This window comes from Nipponia nippon, unplaced genomic scaffold (assembly GCF_047370975.1).
Source record: "Nipponia nippon isolate SJK-2023a ecotype South Korea unplaced genomic scaffold, ASM4737097v1 scaffold_32, whole genome shotgun sequence".
Classification (NCBI taxonomy): Eukaryota; Metazoa; Chordata; class Aves; order Pelecaniformes; family Threskiornithidae; genus Nipponia; species Nipponia nippon.
Genome location: NW_028262350.1, coordinates 952,928 through 978,166, shown reverse-complemented (window position 1 = coordinate 978,166; position 25,239 = coordinate 952,928). Strand labels below are relative to the sequence as shown.

The 25,239-nt window shown below is 58.2% G+C and overlaps 1 protein-coding gene across 2 annotated transcripts; it reads left to right on the top strand.

The window, feature by feature from the left end:
* The first annotated feature begins 1,983 nt into the window (after positions 1–1,983).
* RND2 (Rho family GTPase 2) lies at positions 1,984–23,193 on the top strand. 2 transcript variants are annotated; one of them, XM_087770541.1, is made up of 5 exons: positions 1,984–2,201; positions 2,295–2,382; positions 16,504–16,613; positions 20,689–20,823; positions 21,718–23,193. In XM_087770541.1, the coding sequence occupies exons 1-5, from the start codon at positions 2,100–2,102 to the stop codon at positions 21,964–21,966; spliced, it is 684 nt and encodes a 227-aa protein (XP_087626667.1). In that variant the 5' UTR covers positions 1,984–2,099; the 3' UTR covers positions 21,967–23,193. The 2 variants fall into 2 exon arrangements, with proteins under 2 accessions (XP_087626667.1, XP_009460263.1); XM_009461988.2 differs by lacking the exons at positions 1,984–2,201; positions 2,295–2,382 and adding an exon at positions 3,227–3,722.
* The last annotated feature ends 2,046 nt before the right edge of the window (positions 23,194–25,239 follow it).

The window sequence follows — 25,239 nt, the reverse complement described above, 5'->3', positions numbered from 1 at the left end:
TAATCGCACTGGAAGCCCCTGAGAGCACGGATCAGCAAGGGAGGAGCTAGCCACTGGGGGAGCATTTTCAGGAGCAAATGCGTGGGAGCCATCTGTCGCCTCACCATACGTCGTGATAGTCACAGCATGTCTCTCCCTGCATCCTATTCTGAAAATTTACACCGTGACTGTAGGTTGCCTGGCGTGTTTTGCAAGTGTTGCCTGCCAAAAGGTGCCTTGCACCAAATGGGACAGCAGGCTCAGCAGCGAGCGTGCCCCAAGCGGCTCTGAGCAAAAGGCACTCGGCTGCTCGCCCTGCTGCGGGCAGCCCAACGCTGCAGAAAGCCTCCCGCTTCCTCTGAAGCAGGGGCACGATAATCTGTTGGGTGGAAGCAAAAACCGAATTCCTATTGAGAAATACAGTGAAAAAGCTTTCAGAAGAAAGGGTATTGGCCAGGGGACCGGCTTGCTCCAGGTGACAGCTACGGCCACCCCGCAGCCGCCAGCACAATGAACTTTCCTTTCCAGTCCTCCTCATCAGAGCTGAGCGACATGCGCACATATAAAGGCAGCCAAAAAACCCCTACGGGGCTTACAAAACATGCCACAGTGCCGCACCAGCTCCCTTCCCCGGGGAAGGTGGAAGGAAACAAGCATGCGACAGTTACTCACCGCATCGCTTGAGGCAAGACCGGGAGGCAGCGAGGTGCTGCAGCCGCACACATCGCAAAGCCAGGGAACAGGAATCGACTGACAGCAGCTTCCTGGCCCTCAGGATGCAGGAGCCACCCCAGGTGAGGACAGGAGCTACGCTGCCAGGCTTGCGGGGCAGCCTCATCCCCCGTGCTCTGAGGTCTCGCCTGGTGGGTGATGATGGGGGGGACCCGAGTTCTCGTCTGACCAGCTCGATGCGCTGAGAACACACCTTCACCCCGCCTGCCCTTGGCCCCTGCCCCAGGGGCGCATCCCGACAGAGACCCGTGTGGCCGTGACCGTGGAAAAGGGCGCAGGCGGCCAGCTCCCCAAAGCGCACGCTGCCCGAGGCCGGCAGGTCCAGCAGAAAGCAAAGCAGCCCTCAGAACCACCGGGCACCTGCACGGCAGCATGCCTTGCACCACGCCTCTGCTCCTTGCTCATCCCTACCTCATGCGCAGCACCAATATTTATGTATGAAAAACGACTGCAACTTCAGCAAAAACAAACTGCCCCCTCAGTCCATTAATAAATCCGGTTTCACTGCCAAAACATTTTAATTTCCACTTCTTCAGACTTGCTTTGTCTTCATTGTCTCTATTTTTATTGTGACAGACAGCTTGTCTCCGACAAATGGAAGTTTGCCATTACGGCAAGTCTTTCTGCAATACGGCCAGCAACATATTAGCAGTAAGGGAGCCTTTCCTTTTTCAGTGATTCTGCCGATTAAAACCCCTGCCTGTATCGTACAGACGCACCGTCCGTTCCGGGGGAGGAACGCAAACGGGGGTGCAGAAGGCTGCGCAGCCGGGCCCGGGCCAAGCCCGGTCTCCCGCGCCCCGACACGGCTCGGTCGCGGACGCCGCAGACGCGGGGCTCTCGCACCTCGCGTGGAGCCGGCTCCAACGCCGGCCGCTCCCGCTCCCGCCGAACGCCCCGGGGGAGCGGGCCCCGGCGGGGAGGGGGCGCCTCCGCTGCAGGCACCGGCGCCCGCCGCCGCCGTCCGCCCCGCCGGGCTGGAGCCCGGCTCTGCCCCGGGCCGCGCGGTGCTGCAGGGCCGGTGCCGCGGGCACGGCGGCGCGGCGGGAGGCGCCGGGCAGGGCCCGCGGGGCGGCGGCGGGAGCCGGGCGGGGGGGGGCCGCGGCCGGTGCCGGGAGAGGCCCCGCTCCGGCCCCCCCGCGCCGTGCCCGCCGCCGGGGTCCCGCTAAGCCGCGGCGGCCGCCGGGGGGGGGGGGGGGGGGGCCCGAGGGGGCGGCGGGGCCGGCGGGGGGCGGCTCCCGGGGCCGCGGCCGGGGGCGGCCGTGGCGGCGCGGCCCTGCCCAGCGCCGGCTCCGCTCCGCGCCTGGTTGGTGCCGTCGGGGCCGGGGGCGCGGCCAGGCCGGGGCCGGCCCGGTAAAGCGGCGGAGCGGGCGGCGGGGCCCCGCACCATGGAGGGGCACCTGGCGCGCTGCAAGATCGTGGTGGTGGGGGACACGCAGTGCGGCAAGACGGCGCTGCTGCACGTCTTCGCCAAGGACTGCTACCCCGAGGTGCGGCGGCGGGCGGGCGGGCGGGCGCGGCCGGGCTCGGCTCCCCTCGGCTCGGCTCCCCTCACCTCTGCTCTCCCCTCCGTCCCCCTCCAGAGCTACGTGCCCACCGTCTTCGAGAATTACACGGCCAGTTTCGAGATCGACAAGCAGCGCACCGAGCTCAACATGTGGGACACCTCAGGTGGGCCGGGGGCTGCGCGGGGGGCGGCGGCGCCGGGCGCGTCCCTCCGGCCGGGACCCCCCTCCCGGAGCCCCCGGGCCGGGCCGGGCAGCGGCCCCGCGCTCCAGCCGCCCGCGGAGCCCCCGGGCCGGGCGGCTCCATCGCCGCTGCGGGCGGCTCCATCGCCGCCCCGGGCGTCCCGCTCTCTTTCCCCGCAGCCGCCCCGGTGCCGCCGGTGCTGCGGTCGCGCTAGAGCGGCTCGGCCCCGGCCCCGGCCCCGGCCCCGGCCCCGGCCCCGGCCCCGGCGGGGTGCGGGCGGGGCGCGGCAGAAGCGGCCCGGGGGCGCGGCGCGGCCGGGGGGGACCGGGCAGAGGCAGAGGCGCAGCCGAGAAGCGAGAGCTCACCTCGGGGAGGAACGCGGTGCGGGAGCGCGGCGGCCTTTCGCCCCTCCGCAGAGCGCCTGGGCTGCCCCGGGGGTTGGGTGGGGTTTTTCGGTTTGGTTTGGCTTTGCCTCTTTGTGTCCTCAGTTGTGGTTCTGCATGAAGCCGCAGGCACGGCTGTCCCAGCCCACCGAGACCCTTCCCAAACTTCACGCTGTCTTTCTGTGGAGGCGTGAGCTGCAAGTGCAGTGCTTGACGCAGAGCTAATGAAAATATTGGCATCCGGCAAAGTTCATGTGCACCTCTTAATTTACCTCTGACAACCTTTTTGGACTGTCGTGCGCCCACGGGGCGGCTGGACGCTGTGCTCTGTTGGGGTACGTACAGCACGGGCTTGCTGATGCTCTTCCCCCATAATTTCTGGAGTCCTTATGAGAAATGATGCCCTCTCAGTGTCCAAGAGCAATAGTAAATTAAAACGTGACCTAGGACTTTTTTGCTCTTGTACACTCAAATTCCTTGCTGTAATTTTACATCCATCAAATTCCAGCTGTAGGATCGGCACAGCTCTACCTGAGTAGATGCTTTACTGAGTCTCGGACTAGCTCTAATGTGTGAAATGTGCTTGTTGAGTCTGCTCGGGAGCGTCCTGACCCAAGAGACGCTGCTTTTTGTTCCCCGAGACATAAAGGGGTCTTTTGCTTTGCCCGCACGATGTGTGCAGTGATGGGAGCCGCACGGATGCTGGCTCTTAGGGCAGCTCTTGGTGCTGGAGCCCTGGGCGAAGCGTTGGCTCTCGGCGTTTGACGGGGAGCTGTGCTTGAAGCACAGAATGGTGGCTACGACGCGGAAGTCATTGCATGGCGGACGGTGCTGGGCTGACGTGCCTGCGTGAAGTCCCCCAGACTGGTAACGGCGAAGCCATCCTGGTCGACCCGGGGGCCTTCCCTGCAGAGGGTTCCCTGGAGCTGCTCCGAGGGGGTGAGTCCGGATCGGGGTGCGCCGGGAGCGAGGGTGGCCGACCCCGCGTGTCACCGGGGCGCGCTGGTGCGTACGCCCGCAGCTCGAGCACCCCTGCGGCCGCGGGGGTTTCTAAACCCTGGACTTCTGCAGCCTGCAAAAAGGGGCTGGGTGGGGTATCTTTGTTAGGCACCCAGCGGCTTTGCTCTGAGTGGCTGTATTTGACGTGAAAAACTTTGCCTTTTGAGGGTGCGGAAGCACGTTTGATGCATGGTCTGCTTTTTAGGAATTCTCCAGAATGTTTGGCTGTGATCTTGCAAACGCTAAAAGAAAAGGACATGATAAAAAGTCTTTAAAGCTGTGTATGTGTATCCGATACCTGCATCCGATGCTGTCACGCATTCATTTTTACCCTTTTCAACAAAAGATGTAAGTTTGTCTAATGTTTATCTCTATAGCCAAGAGGAAATGGACTTCGACTCTTTCTCCCTTCTCCTTATGAAAAATGTAAGACCTTTTTAACAGCTTTGTTGTAGACAGAGTTCGCTAGTTAGTTTTCCAGATAAATTCCCCTCTGTTGCAGCTTTGATTTGAAATACACAGGAGCTAGCTCTTCAATAAACAGTCCTGCAAAGCAATTTTCCCTAGTAATCAAACCGATATTTTTAGCTGTAGACTGCAAGCTGCTGTTGAATTTCCACTGCCCTTCGGAGACATTTGTAAACAGGAGCTTTGGTAAAAGAAGTTTTGCACAACAGCGAATTGAAGCAGCCGAGCTGAAGGGCCCGAGTGGCTAATTGCCCTCCTGGTGCAGAACGGCAGGCGCTGGGTGCGCTTTCCCTGCCCTCTCTGCTGTTGCATGCAGGGGGTCATTGCTCATGATAAATTCCATCCCCGCAAGAGCGGGAAGGGGGGTGCTGGGAAACCGCTCCCCTCCTCCTGTCAGGATCGCCCTTTATATGTGAAACACTCGCCGTCTCTTAGATAAGTCGTTGGAACTGAAGGTCTCCTCCAGAAATCAGAAGAGAGACCTGGACAGAGGCGCTGACTATTGATTTTTTTTTTTAATTCCCCCCTGCCCCCTGGTTAGTTGTGAAAGTGGTCGGGGACTCTGGAAGCTGCACAGGGTCAGCTGAGCATCATCCAGCAACGGGTGCTGGGGCAAGAGCCGTCTGCCTGGAAACCCCCTTTACGGCGACCGAGGCCCAGCCTACCTGGCTGCTCCGAGGTCCCGTCGGGAACCTCTGCGCAGCCGGGGTGTTGCCTGCTCCCTGGGGCTCGCAGGACCGCTGCTACGAGTGCGTTGGAAAATGCAGCCTTGCAGGCCGAGTTTGCCGCTCCTGCTCAGTGGCGAGCGCAGGCTGTGACATGAGCAGCAGGCAGGAAATCTGGTTAGAGAGCTATTGCCACGGGGGGACAGAACTGATGGAGAACTGAATGGCTCCCAAATTGTATTGGGACCTCTGATTTCCTTTCAATGTCTTGTAACCCTTTGTCCATTGATTCGTTTTTCTGAGGCTGGAGGGTGACTCTGGCGAGTTTCCAGCACTCAGAATCCTTCAGGAGGATGAAATCCGTGCCGCTCAGACAGGGCGAATGCGAGGACTCTGCACCGTCCGGAGTGCCTGAGATCTAGGAACCTACCAGGGAGAAAAGTGAACCACGTTTGAGCTTGACCCATTGTCCATCGTCTGCAGGTGCTGGTTGCAGTTTACGTTTGTTTCGGTTTAAGTTAGTCCCACCTCGGGGCACACGGTGGGAGTGAAATGGCTTCAGATGCTGTTTTCCAGCAGAGCAGGGATGTCCCATCCCTCCTGTCCCCCTGAAAGCCTGCGCTGCATGCCGTTGCCTGAAGCCTCCATTAAAAAGCAGTTTGACATCTTTGTGTGTGAGGGAGGGGGTGCGGGGCCTGCCTGCCGTGCAGGGTGGGCAGGGGTCCGCTGGGGACCTGCCGTGCCCTGGCATCTCTGCTCGCGAGCCTGGCGGAGGCCATGGTGCTTTGCTGCTCTTCGTGCTCCCGTTCTGGCAAATTCTTTGCTGCCCACTGGCTGAATGCGCTCGGCACAGAAACGACTCCTCTGCGTGGCGCCGGTATCTCGTGGCGGGGGAAGCTCCTGTTGGACGGGATGCCTGGTGGCTTGGGAGGGCTGTTCCCAAGGGCTGGGTGCCTCCCGGCCCCGCAGTGCCGTGCCCCAGAGCCGTCAGGAAGAGCTTTCTTCCTTGCGGCCAGGGGGAGGAAGGGCGGATGGTTTTGTGATCGCTAGCAATGCTTTGCAAAGAGTAGGCGAGTTTCGTTTCGGTGCTTCAGAGGTGTGAAAGGGAGAGCAATTACCACTAGGTATGCACCGGGCAGGTAGGTTTTCCTCAGCGATGGGATAGCTGTGTTCCCTGTGGAAACGCACGCATCCGTGCGTCTGCCCCGCTCTGGGAGGTCTCGCGCCTGGAGCGGAGCCGCTGCGTGCTCAGCAGGTCTTCAGTGGCGAGAGCGTCCGGCGCTGGCTGACCTCCTTCCCAGGGACGGCTCTCGGCGCATTCCCGCGGTGGCTCAGGCATTGCCAGCGGACCCGCTGCCCACGACTGCGGACTGGCCCAACACCCCTGCTCCTCCCATCCGCTGCCGGCCGCACCGGCGGCCCCACAGAGCCCCTTCCCTGGGGCTGGGTACCCGCAGAGGGAGAGACGGGCTCGGGCAACTCTGCTGCCCGATGCCTCGGCCAGGCCTGGGTGCTACAGCATCAGTGCTGGCAGGTCTGAGGCTTTGCTCTCTACCTAGGTGGGGTTTTTGGTTTGTTTCCAGTAGTAACGGGGAGGAAGCTACTCTGTGCATGGCAGCCTGGGCTCGGTTCTTTGCTTTTGGTTCTTTATGCTGGGAGGCTCTGCCTGCCTTCTGCATCCGTGGCCTCAAAGTGCAGGCAGGCAGAGCAGTGAGGTGACCTGAGGCCATTTATCTGCTTGGCGCATCTTTTGCTGATGCAGATCCCAGTGCAGGGTAGAGCTGCCCATTTCTGGTAGGGGCGTCTGTGCCAGTGGCTCAGGGGGAGGCCCAGGCCTGGCATTGTGCCTTGCACACGATCATCGCCATCTTGGGAAGCTGCTGGAGAGGAATTGTGTGTCCTGTGCGGACCAGCGGGACGCACTGCTGCTGAGAGCTGCAGTGCCTGCCACAACCTCCGGCACTGCAGAGATCGGTGCCCGCGGGTTCAGCAGTGCCACTTTGCCCCCCTCTGTGCTGCAGCTCACAACAGGGAAGTTGCACGGCTGCCAGTCCTTCGCCGGGGCTTCTGTATCTTAAGCAGATGTGCTTTCAAGACAAGAATAACACTGTGAGTTGCAAATCCCCCTCCGCCTCCCTCTTCGCCTGTACTCGGCAAACAGTCTGCCTTGGTACGGCCTGTGTGGGAACCTACAGGCTGCGATAGCAGATCCTTCTTCAGGGGAACTACCGAGGAATGTTGATGAGATTAGAGAGCTGAAAGGGGCCGAGTTTAGCGATGGCATCTCCATGGATGCTGAGGCTGTCTGTGCCTGGATTCCCAGCGTGTGGCTCTGGGATTGCCATGGCTGCCTCTTCCAAAGTGCAAGAGCAAGTCTGTCTTGGGAAGAGTTCAATGCCACTTGCACTCTGAGGCAGAGAAAAAATGTGGAGCTGCCCTTTCCGTACCAAAATAGCTCCTCCCATGCTCCCTGTTGAGGCTGGGAGCCTGAAACCAGCATACTTGTGTTCTGCCTCAGCACAAATACGTAGTTAAGCCTAAAAATATGTGCAGCTGGGTCACATTCTCAGGCAGGTCAGTAACCAGTCTGACAGAAGTTGAAAGAGTTGCAGCAGAAACAGCAGCAGAAATGCTTGTGCTGGAGTGGGTGGAGGGTGGACCTGAGAAGACATGACATGACATGACATGACATGACATGACATGACAGTCCCTGGGAGGATCGTCTCGCTGGGCTGGGCATGCTGTGGGGATGCTGCGATGCTGTGTCGCTCAGGGATGGAGGTCACGTCTCCTGCGCCTCCCTGCAGCAAGGGCAGCATGCCCGGTGGGAGCACCCGTCCCTTCTGCCCTACGGATCCGGGAGGCTCAGCCTCTGTGGGGCTGTGGGGTGTCCTGGGAGTCACGGGCGGTGCTGAGCAGGAACGGTGCCATTAGCGACAGCCAGCCAGCCGCCCCTGCTGACTGCTGTGACCTCCTAGGCAAGGACGGGCTTTCTGTGGGGTGGGCTTGTGCCCGGCTGCGGTGCAGACCCCCTTCCCACAGCGCGGAGGTGATCTGCTCTCTCCTGCGGGCAAGGACAGCACTACTCTGCTCTCCCCATCTCTTCCGTCAGTCTGGCTGCTCTGTGGCACCCGTGGCACCTCCCGATGCCGCTTTAATGCTGATTTAACGTGTGTTTAGGGCAAGTGGAAGCTCCTTATCGAGGCAGTCATATAAACAGACCTACAGAAACTCCCTGGAGCAGGGCAGTCACACCCCGTCCTCTGCCTGTGATGGCTTGCCTCCCTAATAGCCCTCACCCAGCGTGGTGCCAAGGATGCCCCTCTGGCCCCGCGAAGAGTGCTGGTGTGCTTTGGGACGGCCGATGGGGGACGGCAGGAGGCTTTGTGGGAGGGAGAGCTCTGAAGGAGCCGGTTGGCGTGCGCCCCGGGCCCCGTGCCTGCGGTGGGGACACGGATGCAGCTTTCCTTTTGCCCCAGATTCTGAAGATAAAATCTCCGCTCGATTAAACTTCACAAGTGTACAGGGCCAGCCTTCCCTGGGGGGAGAAGCCTTATCTGGTAGCCGAGCAGTCAGGGAGGGATCTGCTGCTTATGCACGGCAAACCTGAAATGTGCAGCATTGCATAAAGATAATTGTGTTCGTTCAGCCCTTGGACGTGTTTCCCCAAAGCCAGAGCGTGCGCTGGCTGTGCTGTGGGAATCTGTTGCAACTCCTAGTCCTTGTTGTACCCCATGACAGGGATGACAGGCAGGTTGTGGCAATGCCAGCTGCCCTTGTGACATGGCAAGAGTGCCAGGAAGGGACTTCTGCTCCCATTTGTCTCCCCTGTCAGCTGCCACGAGCATGATTTCCAGCGTGCTTGTGAGAAGCCTGGATGAGCTGCTCGGGCTGGCTCTGCGGCCCCGGCCCTCCCACCCCGGGCACTCAGTGATGCTCCCCCAGCCACGCCAGCAGGGACTGCTACAGGGAGCTTCCCGAGCTGCCTCCCAGCTGCCAGAGTGAGGTTTGCATCTGAGCAAGCTCCTCTGAACCTCTGGGAGCTGCATATGTAAGGCAGAAGCACCCCGTGCCTGCCTGGGCTGGGGATTCCTCTGCCGGTAAATCCAGCAGAACAGCCTCCTCCCGAGTGACGGGTTTCCAGTAATGAGATCTGGAGAGGGGCCAGAAATGCCACCTCAGCCCGCGTGAATACCATTCCCTTCATCCTGATCATGTCCGTCCTGAAGGTATGCCAGCTGGGCTGTTTAGTAATTTACTCATTTTTGTATGTGCATCATAAGAATTAGAAGCAGAGGTTAATTGTCCGAGCTGATTAGCTGTTGTTTCAGTCACGCACTTTCCAGACGATTGCTTTTTCCATGTCTTGGAACCGTTTCCTCCTTTCCTGCACTTCAGGGTTTGCAGTGATGTTGCACAAGCAAGAGAAACGTCATGGTCCAGCCACGAGAGAAGCTTGTAAGAGTCCTGTGCCCGATGGCGGTGCCACGGTCGGTGCCCCTGTTTGGTGTCCCTCGGAGGGCTGGGCGAGGGGCAGTTGCAGCAGTGGCCGGCGGTTCCCTCTGCTGCTTTCTGCCTCCCTCCAGCTTTGGCGGGATGCCTTGTCTCTCCTTGTTTTGCCCACTTTCTCTCTGGCAGGCAGGGCTTTGTGTCATTTCAAGACAGGTCTCTGACCCTGACCTTGCTGCCGGTCAGGGTCGGAGAGCTGGAGCCCTCCCCATCGTGAGGCTCTGGCATACCCTAACTTCTGAAGAACAAATTGTGACCTTCACTTGGGGAAAACCTTTCTGAGGCCTTGCCTGTAGGGGTGGCGGGATCTCCTGTTGTGGCAGAGCCTGCCGTCGGAGGGTTTTCCGTGAGGATGTGCTGGTAAAAGCGCTGCCCCTTGGCCGGTGGTGGAGATGGCCGCTCAGAGAGAAACCGCAGCCGGCTCTGCCTGCCTGTGTTGCTGCTGTGGCAGAGGCAGGGAACCCGGAGCAGCGCGGGGCAGCTCGGCGCTGGCAGGGGTAGCAGTGCGTGTTTAGCCTGGCATTTCGCATGCGGACAGCCAGGTCTTTGCTGCAGAGTGGAACTTGGCACGATGGCGGCTCTGTTTGACTCTATTTTGCCCGGTCTGCTTTGCCCTTAGTGCCGCTCACTTCAGTCTCTAGTCACTGATTGCTGCTTCTTTCGGAACTGTGACGCTGGAGTTGTTGGGTCTGGGCTTCGGACCGCGGTACTGCCAGAGCCCATCATGTCCGGTGTCTCAGAGTCTGTCACCAGTGCTTTAATTCCTGTCTCTGCCACTTGTCACTTGTCTGGGCTGGACTCTAACGAGCACTATGTTAGTGTCAGAAACATGTTTTTTGTATCAGTGGGATCTGCATTATCCTGCCCTTCCAGACAGTAATCAGCCAGGCAGGGTCAGGGATCCTTAAGCTGTCTCGGAGCCCCAGCTGAGCGGGGCCCTGCGGGGTGCTCAGGAATATTGCTGCAGTTTATCAATCTTCAAACAAAAAATTCTCTGATTTTCTTTCAGGAGCGAGGGTCTGATTTCACACTGAGCGGATGAAGTCGGTCTCTGAACTTGTGATGGTTCAGATCATTGTCTCCCTGATGTGCAGCTCTTGCAGCCTGGGAGGCTGCAGTGGCTAATTCCCTGGTCTCCTGTTCAGAAAGCCCATCAGCACTAATGATCCCGGGAAGGAGAAGGGCATTTGCATAGTCTGGTCTGTTGTATGCCAGGCACACTGAGCTATTGCTCTTCAAACACTGCCTTCTGCCTTTATAAAGGCAACTCAAATCTTGAAGGCAGGGACCGGTATCTGCAGCGTTTACCATGCTTGTGGTTCCTCCCAAGTGAGAGGTCGTCTCTGAGAAACCCTTTGTTGTGGAGAAGCCCGGTCCTGGGCTCTGGGAGGCCCCGCTCCCGGCTCCGACGGGGCGCCTTGCAGGAGGGGATGTCATGGGGGATCGGGCAAGCAGGGTGCACCTGCGGAAACCCCTGGGCGGCTGCTGCGGAGCCGTGTCGCAGGCCACGCAGGAGGGTGGCGGTGGCCGTGGGCACGGCGGCTGGCAGCGAACACGAGTGACATGGCAGCACAGCGGCTTCATCCTCAGCAATGGAGATCTGAGCCCGTGGTGTGCTCGCTCGGGGAGCTCCTGTGCCGGGTCCGTGACCTGCCCGTTCCCACAGGTGCTGGCTGGGCCGCTGTATAGTTGAGCTAAGTTGAGTAAAAGGACCAGGGAAGAAAAATTCCTTTCATAGTCTGTCCCCAGTAGGATAAAGGCACTGGGCCTGACCTCTGGGGCTGTTTAACTGCCGCTCTCCAGTGTTCCCTGAGGCTGAATTCCTCTTCACCCTCCGCTGTAAACTCCGCCATTGTTTCTCTGGGCTGATTTCCCATTTTCTAGCAGTGGGAAATATCGCAGGGGACTCCGTGCCCTCGTGTTGCATCTGCAGAGGAAACGGCAGCTCTGGAGCGTCCTGGGTGTCTCGGAAAAGCAGCCCGGATTTTTGCGGGCTCACCATGGGGACTGGCCTGGCCCACCGTGCCCGGCTGGCTGGGCCAGCTGCCACTTCTGGCCTTTCATTCACGCCAGGTTTGCAATCCAGCATTTTTGTGCTTTCCCTTCGGCGGCCCTGGGAGGAGACAATAGCCGGGCTGTGACATGGGACTGCGCCTTTCTCATGCAAATGGCTGCCTTCGCCCCGGAGAGCCCCTTCCAAGCCTTACCCCAGCCTCTGGGGTGGGGCTGGGTGAGGGGCAGGGTGGGGGGCACCCAGCTGGCACCGCCAGACGCTGCCCGGGCCGTTGCAGCCCCCTTCCCCGGCGGCAGCGTTCTGCATGGCTGCAGTCCGATCCAGGAGCAGCTGGGTGCGTTGTTCCCTGCCCAGCACGTCTGTGAACTGTACGGAGGTTTTGTTTTCAGTCTTAAAGGTGTGATAAAAATAAAATATATTATTAACACCTTCATCATCATCTGCCCTGGCAGAGGGATGACTGATGGGGAAAGCCGTTCTGTCCACTGGCGCCCCATGTAATTTTCACCAGGTCTGGACCATTCATGTGGGGAACGCGCGGGGTGACGGAAGGCGAGCGTCCTGCTCCCACGCCCGGCCGCTGCTGCAGCTGCCCGGGGAATCCCTGCCCGGCCTGGGGAGGCAAGAGGGGGGCTCAGAGCCGTGCTCTGCGCGCAGGGCCTTTGCCGCGAGTAAGCAGTCGCTCAGATAAATTTCTTTGCCAGAAAAGGCCACTTGGAGCTGTGAATTCAGCTCCAGAAAGCCCTGCTTAACCTCAGGAAACGCTGAGCCAGTGTGCTGGTACCCAGCAGCTCCGAAGGGTTTGAGCCCCCGTCTTGGGAAGCACTGGAGGGCCACCGGCTGGGGAAGCTCGGTGAGGGGTGATTGGGACCCCTGGCAGCGGAGGGGTTAGTCCCCTGGTGTCTGATGCTGGCTGAGACGCGGTACAGGCTTCGTGCCATGCATGGGGAGAGGACGCTGAGACAGCTGCACCTTGGTCCTGCTTTGACAGCTTTGTCCTGCGGAGAAAGGCTTGGCTGAACTGGCGGTGGGTTCGTCTAGGAAAGAGAACATCCTCTGCAGTCTCTCAGGGCCGCTGCTCGCCTGGCACGGCTGTGCGGGGAGGTAACCCGGGGCTCGTTGGCTTTGCCGATGCAGCACTCCAGAAAGCTGGGATGAATTTCTGCTTCATTCTGTGACGGATGTTCTTGGCTGTCCCTGCAGAGAGCAGCGTGCGCCGCAGCGGTGCCGGCTCTATGGGGAGAGTTTGCAGTGAGCCCTCCGAGAGGAGTGCGATGCTGAAAAATGTAGGTCTTGGCAGTGCTTGTCTCTGTTCCTGGCCAGGGCTGGCTGGGGTGGCGGGAGCCCCTCGCGGAGCAGATCATGGCTCTGCATGCGTATTTGCTTTCCTGGTTTGTACTGTGCTGTTGTTGGATGGAGGGTGCCCGTGTGAGGAGGCTCATTATCTCTCAGAACAGCTAATAAGGAACAAATGAAGATTAACGCTATGTTGGTATAGATGAAACAGCACATTTCAGTACCCTGCCCAAGAGCGGCGTCTCTGAGTCCCGGTGCCAGGCATTTTGAGCGGTTGCCAGCTGATAAGAAAGAGGAGCTACTCATGGCTGTATCCGCCCCTGAATTTCAGACAACAACTGCGTGGATTTTATTTTTAAGCTGGTTTTTGGCTTGCTCCAATTTTCTCTCTTTAATCATGAACAGATGCACACGGGTCCTGTTTCTTGCAGACCTGGGTGCCAAGTGGGAGAATGACTCATGCGGTAAAGGAGGGCTGGATCTGCAGACACACAAGCCTCGGGTGCGTGTGCGTTCGGAAGTGCCAGACTGTGGGTCTCCGAGGTGTCTTGCTGGAATATCTGAAAGGTGTCGAGTGCTCAGAATCAATAAAACTGAAGACCTGGAGTTGAGGGAACTGAGGCTTTTGTGGTTTGGTTTTTTTTTTTTTTTAATTGTTGTACTCAATGAAAAAATAATAGATGCAAAAACTAGAAGAATAATCCCCCAAATGGAATTGCCTGATTCCGCAGAGGCATCTCCAAGGAAAGCTGGAGGTTACCCGAGTCTGGTGCACAGCAGCTCTCCTGCCCCGCCGGGCAGCGCTGACCGTCCGTTTCTCCTTCGTCTCCTGGGGTGGGCAGAGGCTCCTGGGCCGAGGCCGGAGCGCTGGCTGCCGCCCGCTGCCGGAGCCGCTGGGGAGCTGAGCTGCCAGCCAAGGTGCCGGGGCGGCTCCTGTGCTTTGGAGCTGGAGCAGAAAGTTAATGAGTATGACGGCAATTTTGATCTCGTTAAGGAAATGAGGCTCTTGACCTGGTGCATCCCTTCCCTCACCTCCTCTGGCCTTTCCTCCAGTAGTCCCGGGTGGTGAGAGCACTGTTGCTGGCACCGGGGTGGGGACGGCGGCGGTTCTGCGGGATAACCGGGATAGCCGTGCGGGCTCTCTGCGAGGAGCTGGCTGGCTGCGGAGGGGAGCAGCAGGTTGCTATGATACAGTTTGCTGTGGCAATGTCTGTGCTGGATGGAGCCAAAACCACCTCTACAAAAGGAGCATTCCTGGGCTGGGAGGGGGCAGATTTATCTGCAGCGTTTCTGTAAAGCTGAGGGCTGCAGGGAGAGGACGTGTGTGGGAACGCTTTCCTCCAGCGTGCGCTGGGGGCCCTGTCTGGAGGCAGATGCCCTTACGTGCATGGGGGAGAGGGCATGGCTCCGATAAGGGACCCGGCAGATCCAAGCATGCAGGTCGGTGCTGGATCTCGCATCCCACCAGGTAAACCCGCACCAGGCGCCAGACTGAAGACTCAGTCCAAAGGGGAGCTCGGCACTGCTGGGCTTGGCGTTGCCTTTGAAAGCGGCCTCGTCCTCGGTGGGAGCTGGGTCACCTTGCTGTGCTGCGGGAGCGTGGAGGGAGCGGTTCACTGCTGCCAGCTCTGCCAGGCACGAACTGAAGCAGCTTGAGCCTGAAGCGGGGTCAGAAATCTCCGCGCCTGGGACGCAGGGTCGCCCTGGCTCACTGTGCCACCAGCCTGTGTCCCCTGTCCCCAGCGCGGGCCAGGGCACTGCAGGGACCAGCTCCTTTCCATGCAGGGAACGTGACTTTCCCTCTAGGAGGAGGGCTGGGCTCTGCAGAGATCAGGGTCTGTTTCTTCTGTGCTGGATCCCAACTGCTTCTCTTCCCGGTGGCTTTGCAGGGACAGAGACCCGGGCTCTGGCTTCTCCCTGATGAGAGCAGGGGGTGCAGGTGCCTTTTCTCCTGCGGGCTGGCAGCAGCGGGGCTGGCTGGAAGAGCTGGAGGTACCAGTGGGCAATTTTTCTGCGAATCCAAATGCAAACCGAGTCCCCGGCTGCCTGCCCCAGGCTCCCCGAGAGTGGTGGGGCACAGCTGGGGCTGCGCTGGTTGGAGCGTGCCCTGAGCTCTGCACTGCGGAGGTCCCAGCGGCGGCTGCCGTTGGTATCTTGCTGTGAGCTGGTGTCGAGGGGAGAGTGGGTGGCCGGTCTCTGGAGCTGGGCAGGGTTTGGGAAGACAACACATCGCAGCCCTCCGCCTGCCCGTGTGGGCTCTGGGCAGAGGACGGAGTGGTCATGGCTCTCCTGGTTGATCTTGCAGAGGGATCTGGGGTGTTTGCAAAGCCCCTGGTGTGCAGAGCTGTGCTGGAGGGGCTGTACCCCCCTCTGTGCTGTGCAGCAGTCGTGAGCCCCCGTGCAGACGAGAGCCAGGGTCGGAGCCCCTGCGGAGAATCAGCCCATTCTCCTCTCATGCTCATCCCAGGCAGATTCCCATCCTCCCGGAAACATAAGCCACCATCATCCATAATTCATCAGGTGCTGAACTTCATCAGGGAGCCACCTGACACCCGGGCTGGGTGCTCCAGCCTCCTCCCGGGGTGGGAAAGTGCCGGGCGCGGGGGTCCCAAGGGCCCGGGCAGGAAGCGCGTCCGGTTTCCTCGGCCTCGGGGTGGGCGAGCCGTCTTTCGGAGGAGGCAGATTCAACAAGGACTCTGGTGTCTCTGCTTCTCCTTTTCATAAATAAACATCTGCTTCTCATCCCTCCAGGAAGTTTAAGCCATTGTAAAGCCAAATATAAAACCGAAATAGTGTTTTTAAGTAGCAGTGAGCTGATTGCTCCATTACTGTTTACATCTACAATCTCACACAGAATGCTCTTCAGATAAACCCATTGCGGGACAATGACTTCAACGCCTGAAACTTGTGTCGAAGGTGTGCGTGCACGTCTGCGCACGCGTGTGCGCTGCGGGAGCTGTGTGGGATTCAGGCTGGGCTCTCTGCCTGCTCGCTGACAAATCCTGCAGAATACAGAATCATCCCCTCCAATTTACAGCTTGTTCACCAAATCCTGTCACATCTTTTATGCACCAAAAAGAATCTGTCTGACTTTTTCCAGCACGAATCCAGAGCAAAAGGCAATTCTTTTTTTACCTGTCTTAAATTCTCACAGTCTACGTGAGCCAGATCTCCTGTATAAAGATAGCAAGAGAGGATAAAAAATAGCAGCAGCATTCCCTGTCTTCTCTCAGTCACACCTTTCCACCGTTAGTGGTACAGCAGTTGCATGACAAGTAATAGGATACGTACGCAGGTGGCGGAGGGAGGCATGTGCTGCTCCGTGGTATCACAGCCCTTCGGAGCTGCCTGGTCTGCAGCGAGCCAGCATGCCCTGGCAGCACAGCTCCACCGCCTCTTGCTTGCCAGACGCTTACTAGGGAGGGAGAGGGATGCAAAACTTGCATTTATTTCCACTCTGCAAAGGGGTAAATGTAAGAGCACAAGGACAAAACCTCTGACTTCCACGCCTGAACGAAGGGACCAAATCCTCTGCAAACCAAACTCTGCTGAACCTAATGGTGTCTGGTCACTGGTCAAAAGCTTGGGTCAACATCTGTTATCTCCAGCAGAGCAGTCTGCATCATGTGGCAATGATGTCTCACGTTCTTACTGTAATTTAAGATCTCCTTGCCTGGCAGAGAGGCTGGGGATCCTAGCCTGCCCGGTAGGTAACAAGCAGTGGGGTGACACTTTCTGCTCACCACTCTCCTCCCACTCCTCTCTGCAGGCTCAGCGTATTACGATAACGTCCGTCCCTTGGCCTACCCGGACTCGGATGCGGTGCTCATCTGCTTTGACATCAGCCGCCCAGAGACCCTGGACAGTGTGCTCAAGAAGGTGAGTGCCCGCGTGCCCTCTGGCTGGCGAGATGGGTCCTCTGCAGCAGCCCGTGGAGCCACCCTGGGCTCCCTCAGGCTGTCGTCAGGGCTAAAAGCTCTGGCCCAGTGGCCAAGCCTGGGCTGGAGTGTGCGTGCTCAGATGAAGATGGTCGGCTGCTACGTGGTCTGTGCAGAAAGCAAGATATTTCCATTTGAAAGGAGCCCGGTGAATGGTGTAGCTCATGGTAGCCTGAAGCACGAGGGGGGGTCTGTGCATATGCACACATACAAATGTGGGGACAGAGAGAAATGTAGGGCCTTTGTTCTGTTTTTCAATAAGACCTTGGAAAGCGTTGTGCATCTCTCGTTAGCGTAACCACCAGTGAGTGTGCTGTGAATTGCTTGCAGCAGTTGAGAAGTGGCCCCTGGTGCCTGTTTCCATGCAAGCAGAGAGCTCAGTTTTTTGGCTGTCCCCTCAGTTCAGCATCTGCACAGTAAGAAAGACAGCAATCAGTTCCCTATAGCTTGACAACAAGAATAATGAGCTGTGGCACTGAATTTCAAGCCCGCGAATGAATAACGTGAGATGGCGCAATGCCACTGGACTGGAGAGCGCGCAGGGCCCTGAGCACCGTCTGCCCTGGCAGAGCTGACTGGCCGTGCTCTGCCCCAGCAGCCGAGCATTTTCTACCTGCAGGTTAGCACCTTTCAGCTGAGCAGATATTTCAGCTGGCAGGTCTGGCAGGTCCCGGAGAGCCCCGCAGGGCTGGGGATCCGCTGTGGAGCACCGCTGGCTGGCCTCCCAGTAGGTCCCTGCCTGCCACGCTCTGGGGGAGTAGGTGGCACCCCGGGAGAGGTTCCCATGCGAGGCTTTCCTCCGAGATGGCATGAAGTCCAGCAACTCAGGGTGCTGCTCAGGGGAGAGGGTCAATGGCCGCCTGGCCACTTGCATCCCGTGGTCCTGGCTGTACCCTGCTTCCTTCCATGAAATTCAGGGAGCTGTGGTTTCCGTGAGCTCCCACCGCCGCGCAGCAAAGCTGCAGAGAGCTCACTGGTGGCTGCAGTCTCCTGGCTGGCATCTTGTTTGTGAAGCTCTCTGAGACACCGAGGCGTGAAAAGCACTACAGAATAGCGATTCCTGTAGCTGTTCTCCCCAGGGAGCCGCAGGCGACCGGGGCTGGACTGGCCACTGTCCGAACGAGGCACATTGTACTGACTGCCCTCTTGGCCTCTCCGCATTTTGCCAAATGTTGTGCTGCGGCATGTGCTGCTGGGAGCGCTGAGAAGTGGGTCTGTGTCGCAGAGGTGTCCTGGTGAGGGGACAAAGGCCCTTCGGATAGCTTGGGCAGTGGCTTGGTGTTCGTTTCCAAAGCAGGTCCCGGGCACCAAGTGCGCTGAGTGGAGGGAGGCGTGTTTCAGGTGGACCGAAAGAATTCACTGCTCAGCTTGGGAGTCAGCAGAATCATAATGCAAGCAAATCGCTTACACCTTAATGAGATGCAAACCCAATTACTGGCTGGGGTTGGGACTTATTTATGTCTCTCTGCACGCTCTTCATGTGAGTCCGCAGTGCTCAGTGCAAGGTCTTCCCTGTGCAGCCTCACAGATGCTTTGAGTACTGTTAGGCAACGTCTTTTAGATACGGTGACTTAAAATAAACCCTAAATCACAGGGGATTTCTTAAGTGCCTCTGAGTAGATGCCTTGTTTCCTTTGGTGCAGGCTTGCAGCCTATGGAGGTGAGGAAAATTCCTAAGACACCATGAAGCTGAAATGGCTTTTAGCTTTTGCTATCAGGTGTATAAGGAAAATAACACTCACTATTCAAGCCTCAGGCAAAAATGCTAATTCAGCAGAGGAAATCTTTATTACTGCTGCCCTTCCGATGCCTGGGCTGCCTGTATAGCATGTACAGTTGAAGGGAAGGAGGAGAATGCAAACAAGCAGCTCTTCATTTCGTACAAAGCAGGTTTTCCGTGGGGTGCTGCCTTCATTCTGACAAGCCCTGATAGCGCAGCAAATCTTAGGGTCCCTAAGGTGCCAGTCGTGTGCGCAGAGGGTCGCACCTCTCTCCACAGACCGGGGAGCCCTATGGCATTACAGACAGCCGTGACCTCCGCCTGGTAGGGGCAGACCCTACAGCTCAATCCCTTCGAGGAGTTTCATCCTTCAGGTAAATTAGGGTGCCTGAATTCCAGCTCCAAAAGAGCGGCATCCGCCTCCCCTTGCGGGTGTGTTAGCCCTTGAGGCTGTGTGGCTGTGACACCAGGAATCTCCCAGAAGCTGTGCAGCCCAGCGTGCTGCCCGGGCTGGGGATGCGCCTGAGTCCTGGTGGACAAATGTCCGTGGCAGCAGGGAAGGGGCTTCATGCTGAAGATACTGGAGCCCACCTCCTGGTGGAAAAATAAGATTCTTCTGTATTTTGCGGTTGCTGTGGTTGATGTTGGTTGAATGAAGCTTGGGTCATTCTTGGCACTTCCTTTCCCCACCAGGGTATGGACACTGGGTTGCGGGCTTGGTTTTCTTTCCCCTTCTAATTGCCTAGGGTATACGCTGAACTATCAGTTAGCGTAGCAGGAAATTGCTAATTCCGAGTGACATCTTTAGCTGGGGGTAATCTCTGTTTATCATCTGCCTTCTACTCGGAAACACTAGATAAGTAGCCAGGGTGTTGACGCGCTGATGGGCTGCACAGGTCTCCCCTGGGGGAGGTCACAGGCGGTGGTTTTATTCCCTGCTGCGGACACTTAGCTGCATTGGACATTCGTTTTTGGAGTTCTGAAAGGGACCGTTGGTGCGAAGGGAGTGGACGTTTGCCCTGGCCTTCTCCTTCCATTGCTTCAATTCCTTATTTCCCTGGCTGTAGCTGAATGTCTTAATGTCTTTAACATGTGGCTCCCAATAATGAACAAATAACGAGTGTGCCGTGCAAAGAGCTCCCCGCTCACGGTGGTTCAAAAGGTCCAGCGAGGCTGACCGGTGGAGTCCCAGATCTGTGCACCAGACTGTGTGGCCATTATTTTTCCACAGTCGTACCCTGGACCGTTCTCCCGTGGCCTAGCACAGGCGACTGCCGCTTAGATTTAACAGGTTTGCAGGGCATATCTGGAACAAGCGAGCATAAAGTTATCCGAGAGGCACTCCAACCATTCCCATCCTTGGCTGTGGCAGTTATTAAAGTGCCCCGATGAGCTAACCGGGCTCTGAAGAGCTGTGACCTCCGTTCGGAGAAGCCATACACACCAGAGCGCACGGTCTTGGCCTCTGGAGCCTGCTTTCCAAACCCGATCCCATTAGAGCCTCACGTTATATGCAGAACACTGAAAGCTGGCTGTCCCCGTGTTCCCCATCCTCAGCACAGTCTCCGGAGCCGCTCCCGGCCTGCGTCCTCACTGAGAGCCCCCGCTGGCCATGGTGCCTGCCGTTGCCCGTGCCCCTTCCCCTCTTCCTGAAATCTGGGCACGCAGGCTGCAGCGGGGCCAAAACCAGCCTCAGTGCTGGCACCGGGCACCGCAGGTCCGAGGCAGGAGACCTAAAAGCGGCACTGCAGTGGCTACCAGTAGCAGTCTTGGTACCCTGACTGGTCCAATTCCAGGTCCTGTGCAGAGACGAGCCAGGCCAGGGCGGCTTGGCAGCGCGTGCTGATGGTCGGGAGGTGCTGGGACCCCGGGCTGCCGCAGCCGCCGTTCCTCTGTGCCAGAGGGAAGTGCCGTTTGCTGGTGGGTGCAGGAGAAGCTATGGACCGGACTCGTGGGCTCTGCCGTGGCGGTGAGGGATGGAGGTGTTCGGCTGGATGATGCTGTCTGGTAGGAGCTGATGGCACGGCTCTCCTGGCCTGTGCTTCCCTCCAGGGCTGGGGGATTTTGGATGGGGCTCTTGGCCTCATTGGAAAGGGGCTGGGAGTGACGAGCTGAGACCCTGTGATTGCCTTGGTTGTTCCAACCTTGACCCTTTTGCAGGCTGCCTGCTGCCAAAATTAACGTGACGTGGAGGTGCCGCTGGGCCCCTTGAAGTGTCTCGTACACCAGCGGCCCCTTGAAGTGTCTCGTACACCAGCAGCCCCTGAGCACCTTCTCCCTCTTGTCTCCTTTGCAGTGGCAAGGGGAAACTCAGGAGTTCTGCCCCAACGCGAAGATTGTGCTGGTCGGCTGCAAGCTGGACATGCGGACAGACTTGAACACGCTCCGGGAGCTCTCCAAGCAGCGCCTCATCCCTGTGACGCACGAGCAGGTGTGTTTCAGCAGCCGTCCCCACCGGGTTCGGGGAGGTGAGGTGGGGACTTCTCTGCAGGACCTACGAGTAGGAGGAGGCTCAGCAGCAAATGACCCACTGTGCCCAGGTCTTGGCCTGAAGCTGGTTTGATCTTGGCTCACAGACTTTGAGCTGCTCGTGCTCACAGCACTCTTCCCCAGCTCTGGCAGACCTTGACTTATTTCTGATGCTCTGCTGTCCAGCCTCCTGGTTAGTAGCCGAGAAGTCTTTCCTCAGAGGTGGTGTAGATGTCCGATTTGAGAAGTTGGACTGACTAAAGGGGAGTGTTGTGCTTCTGCATCTCCTAATTCAGTGCAGCTTTTTCTGCTCCGATCGACTCTGCTGCTCAGGTTCTCTGTCGGGCAACCCTGTCGGAGTGGGGAGCAAGCCGCAGTGGGGGGTCTGAGGGTCTGCTGCTGGGATGCTCTGGCCACCAGTGGACCCAGCAGTGTCTCCAGGCTGGCCCGGAGACCCAGTGGTGCAGTGTGGCGGCGGCCGCGCCCTGGGCTGCTCTGTGCCTGGCTCCCTGTTGTGCAGAGCAGGTCCCAGATGACTGCCCTGGTGAGGGGGGTTGTCCAGGCCCTCAGCTGCAGGGGTGACACCACGTTAGAGAGAAAGCGCAAGTGGTTCAGGGTCCAGCGCCCGGTAGCACTGGCTGCTTGGGAGGCCACCTGCACGTCTGGTGCTCTCACAGGCACTTGCACTTCATTTACAGAGGCGATGAGTAAACGTTGTGAGAGAGCCGCTGTGCCGCGGTGCTCTGATAGGGCTGCCAGCACAGCCAGGGCTGCCGGTGATGTGAAAGGATGCTCCTTGCGGAGTGCTGGTGTCTTAACCGTCTTCCCTCTTCCTCCCACTCTCTCTGGACCGCAGGGCAGTGCGCTGGCACGGCAGATTGGGGCAGTGGCCTATGCAGAGTGCTCCTCCAAGGTCTCGGAGAACAGCGTACGGGATGTGTTTCACGTGACCACGCTTGCCTCGGTCAACAGGGTGCACAAGAACTTGAAGCGCAGCAACTCCAAACGGGGACTGAAGCGGGCATCACAGATGCCTGGCAGGACGGACTTACTGAATGACACAGAGATCAGGAAAGACCGAGCCAAGAGCTGCTCCATCATGTGAAAAACAGGCTGTAAATAATGCGTGTGTGTTGTCCATTTTGTACAGTAACTGGCTGAGACAAGGGCATGGTGCTGGCTGCAGGAGCCAGCCCGCCTTTCCAGAGCCTTTCTCTCAGTCTCTAGGGCTGAGCACAGGTCCCAGCTGCAAACTGGGGTGCACGCGTCGCCCCCCACCGTGGAGACTTCTGGGTTGGCTGCTGCTGCGCGGATTGCTTGGGGTGAAGGAACCACTTGGCGGAGGAGTATTCAGGTGCTGGAAGGTCTGTGACTGGGTGAAACAAAGTAAAAGGGAGTGATCCTGTGTGTGCCACCCTCCTGTACCCATGGCCCAGGCTCTGCGCCTGCGTGCGGCTGTACAGCACGCACAGCGAGGGGCGGTGGGCTGTGTGGGACGGGGCCGGAGGGTGGGAGGCGGGCGGAACGGCTAGCAGCAGAGTGCGATCAGGAGAAGGTATTCTTCCGATCTTCCTTTAGAAGAGAAATGATGTTTGAGGGGGTGCTGCCTTCAGCTAGGCTGGACAGCAAGCCGCCACGGAAGGTGCAGGTCTGGGCTGGAGCTGGGAGGGAAGGCATCCTGGGAAGGAACCTTAGCCTGACGGGACAGCACGGTAGTCCACCTCCTGCAAAGAAAATAGATAGGTGACTCTTTACACGGTATTTTAGATACTTGAACTCCATTTGAAATGCAGCAGAGTGGATCTGGCTCCAAGGGAGAGGTCTGTCCCAGTAGATGCATCCTGAGAGTTGTGGTTCCCTTCAGCAAGCAAATGCCACTGGGGAGCTTGTGTCCCAGCTGCTGACAGCCTGGTTACTCATCGGGCCGCTCCCCGCCACGGGCAGCTGCGCTTCCGCGGCACACGGCTTCCGAAAAAGCAGACTGCAGTAACTGTCCATATCCTGCTCTCCACCCATTTCCAGCTGCAGATTGTGTTGCATGGTGCTGTGTTTGTCTGGTACAGATAACCAAAAAGATCATATGCGTTTCTGCACCCTGTCTCCGCGGTGGCGGTGGGAGGGAAGGTGCTCCCGGCCCCTCTTGCCCTGCTGTACAGCCTCCTCCCGACGCCTCTCATTGCTTCTGCTGCTGCCCTCTAAATGCCTTTGACTACAGTGTTAGCCTTGACTTAATGTCACATAGACACTTTAAGGAAAAAAGAATCTGCTCCATTGCCAGATCCAGCTGTGTCAGTGGGCTACAGAAAACAAATAAACATCGTTGGAAAATGCATAGTGCTTGACTCTGTTCGTTTTTAATAGTCAAACTGGGCATCCTCTCAAAATGTCTTGCTGCCTAACTTCTATTTGTGTCCGAATGTGTCCCTCTAGCTCTTGAAATACACTCACACATACACTTGAGTGAAAAACGCAGAGGACTTAGCTGCATGTATTCATTTTGGAGCTGAAACACCTGCCTTGAATAACCTCCCACTCCATCCTGAAGCCTTAAACGCTGTGAAGCATTTGCAGGTTGTCTATGCCCGATCCACCAGCCCGAGCTGACACGAGCTGCCCCCACCCTCGCGATGTCAGTAGCTGCAAGCGACGACAGCTTTTGACGGTATTTTGTGTCGACTCTCCCACCCAGGTCTTAGGCTTCAGCTGCGTCATGGAGGTTATTTGGGGAACTGGAGCAGCTGAGTTACCAGCACAAGAAAAGCTCAAGCAAGGACTGAATGCTGTTGTGCTGAGTGCAGGGTGCGAGATCCTGAAGATGCCCACCTGCAGTCTGGGAGGAAAGCAGTGAGCAAGGCGCTATGCCAAGAAGAGCCTTCAGCAGCACGATGCTTTTCCCTTACTCTGCAGGGTCCCCAGAGCCTTTGCAAACATTAGTGAACAAACCCCTGTCCCTGCTTGAACAGCAGCAATCACAAGTGTCGCTACCAAGTCCTGTTAACCTGTGTGCATTTGTTCTCGTCATCCTCGTGTAATATAAGCACCGTGTCTTCCTTCTTTCCACGTAAGCCTCGCTAGGACGTCAGCTGGGTGCCTGTTCCTCTCCAACTCCGGCACAGAGGTCTGGAGACATGCAAGAAACCCGCAAAGCCTGCAGAGGCACTGCAGGCGTCGGGGCTGTTTAACCAGGGTGGAGATAAGCAGGAGGGGTGATGGCCGAGGCATGCGGCAGAGCAAACAGGCGGGTTTGGCAGGAGGGAGAATACCCCGTTTGCCTACACAGCAAGATGGGAAGCAGCAGGATCGAACGGCCAGGCGCTGGCTGCTCGCCCTCCCCGGCCAGGGGCTACGGCAGCACCACCCTCCCCTCCCTCCCTTCGGGAGGAGGGGACGCTGTGCTGATGGTGCTGTGCTGCCCTTTGTGAGAGTTGGTCCTCAGCGGAGGCAGGCGTGAGCTGCCTGGCAGCTCCCCGCAATGCTCCCTGTTTTCTCAGGCCATGGGTGCGGAGAGGGAACTCGGCCCCAGTGGCCCTGGCTGTTAGCTCTGCTCTGGCCGCACCGGTACTTCCCTTGCTGCTGCTTGTACAGCATTTCCTTCTTGTACGCTGAACTGCCCAGGCTCTTGCTGCTCAATGGCCCTCGGGGATGGATTGTGGCAGTGTAAAGACACAGGTCTTTACAGCTCTGGAAGAACCAGTCAGAATTAATGGCAACCAAAACCTCTCAAGAGACTAAGGCAAGTGAAACAGCCTCCAAGACCATTTATCATGAAGTATCTGAGCTGGATCCTTGGGTGGGGTGAAGTAAAGATGCTGAAGCCCACAGGGCTAAGCTCTTTTATCCCCGGTTTGCATCAGAAGACTCGTTTCTTGCAGGCATGTGAGTATTTCTGCTGCTGCTCGTGGCCCAGGTGCAGAACCCAGGACAGCTGGAGGTACCTTAGGGTGCTGACCTCCAAGGAGGTGGTTTCCAGGAGGATGGAGCATTGCAGTCCTGTTGTGTCAGCACATTTACTGCATCCCCCTGCCTCTGCACGGTATCCAATGTCTCTTTAAACACTTGGGGCGTTTGCCACGTGCTGCTGGGAGCATCTTAATGTGGGACCAGGGCTTTCCTCATGCATGCTGCAGGGGGGACAGACGGACACACGCCCAGCTGAGAGTGCGGAGGGGCGACTGTGGAGATGTGGAAGCTGCGACTGGCAAACCCAGAGAAGGCTACGACCGCCCAAGGATTCCCAGGAGTTCCAAGGATTCCCAGCGATACGTGCACTGGAAGCCATGAGAGAAGAGAAAGGTGCACCCTGCTCGGTGAGGGAAGCTGCCAAAAGGCACTGCGAAAGCTCTGGGCTCAGCCTTTCCCTCTAGAAAAAGCCACGGCG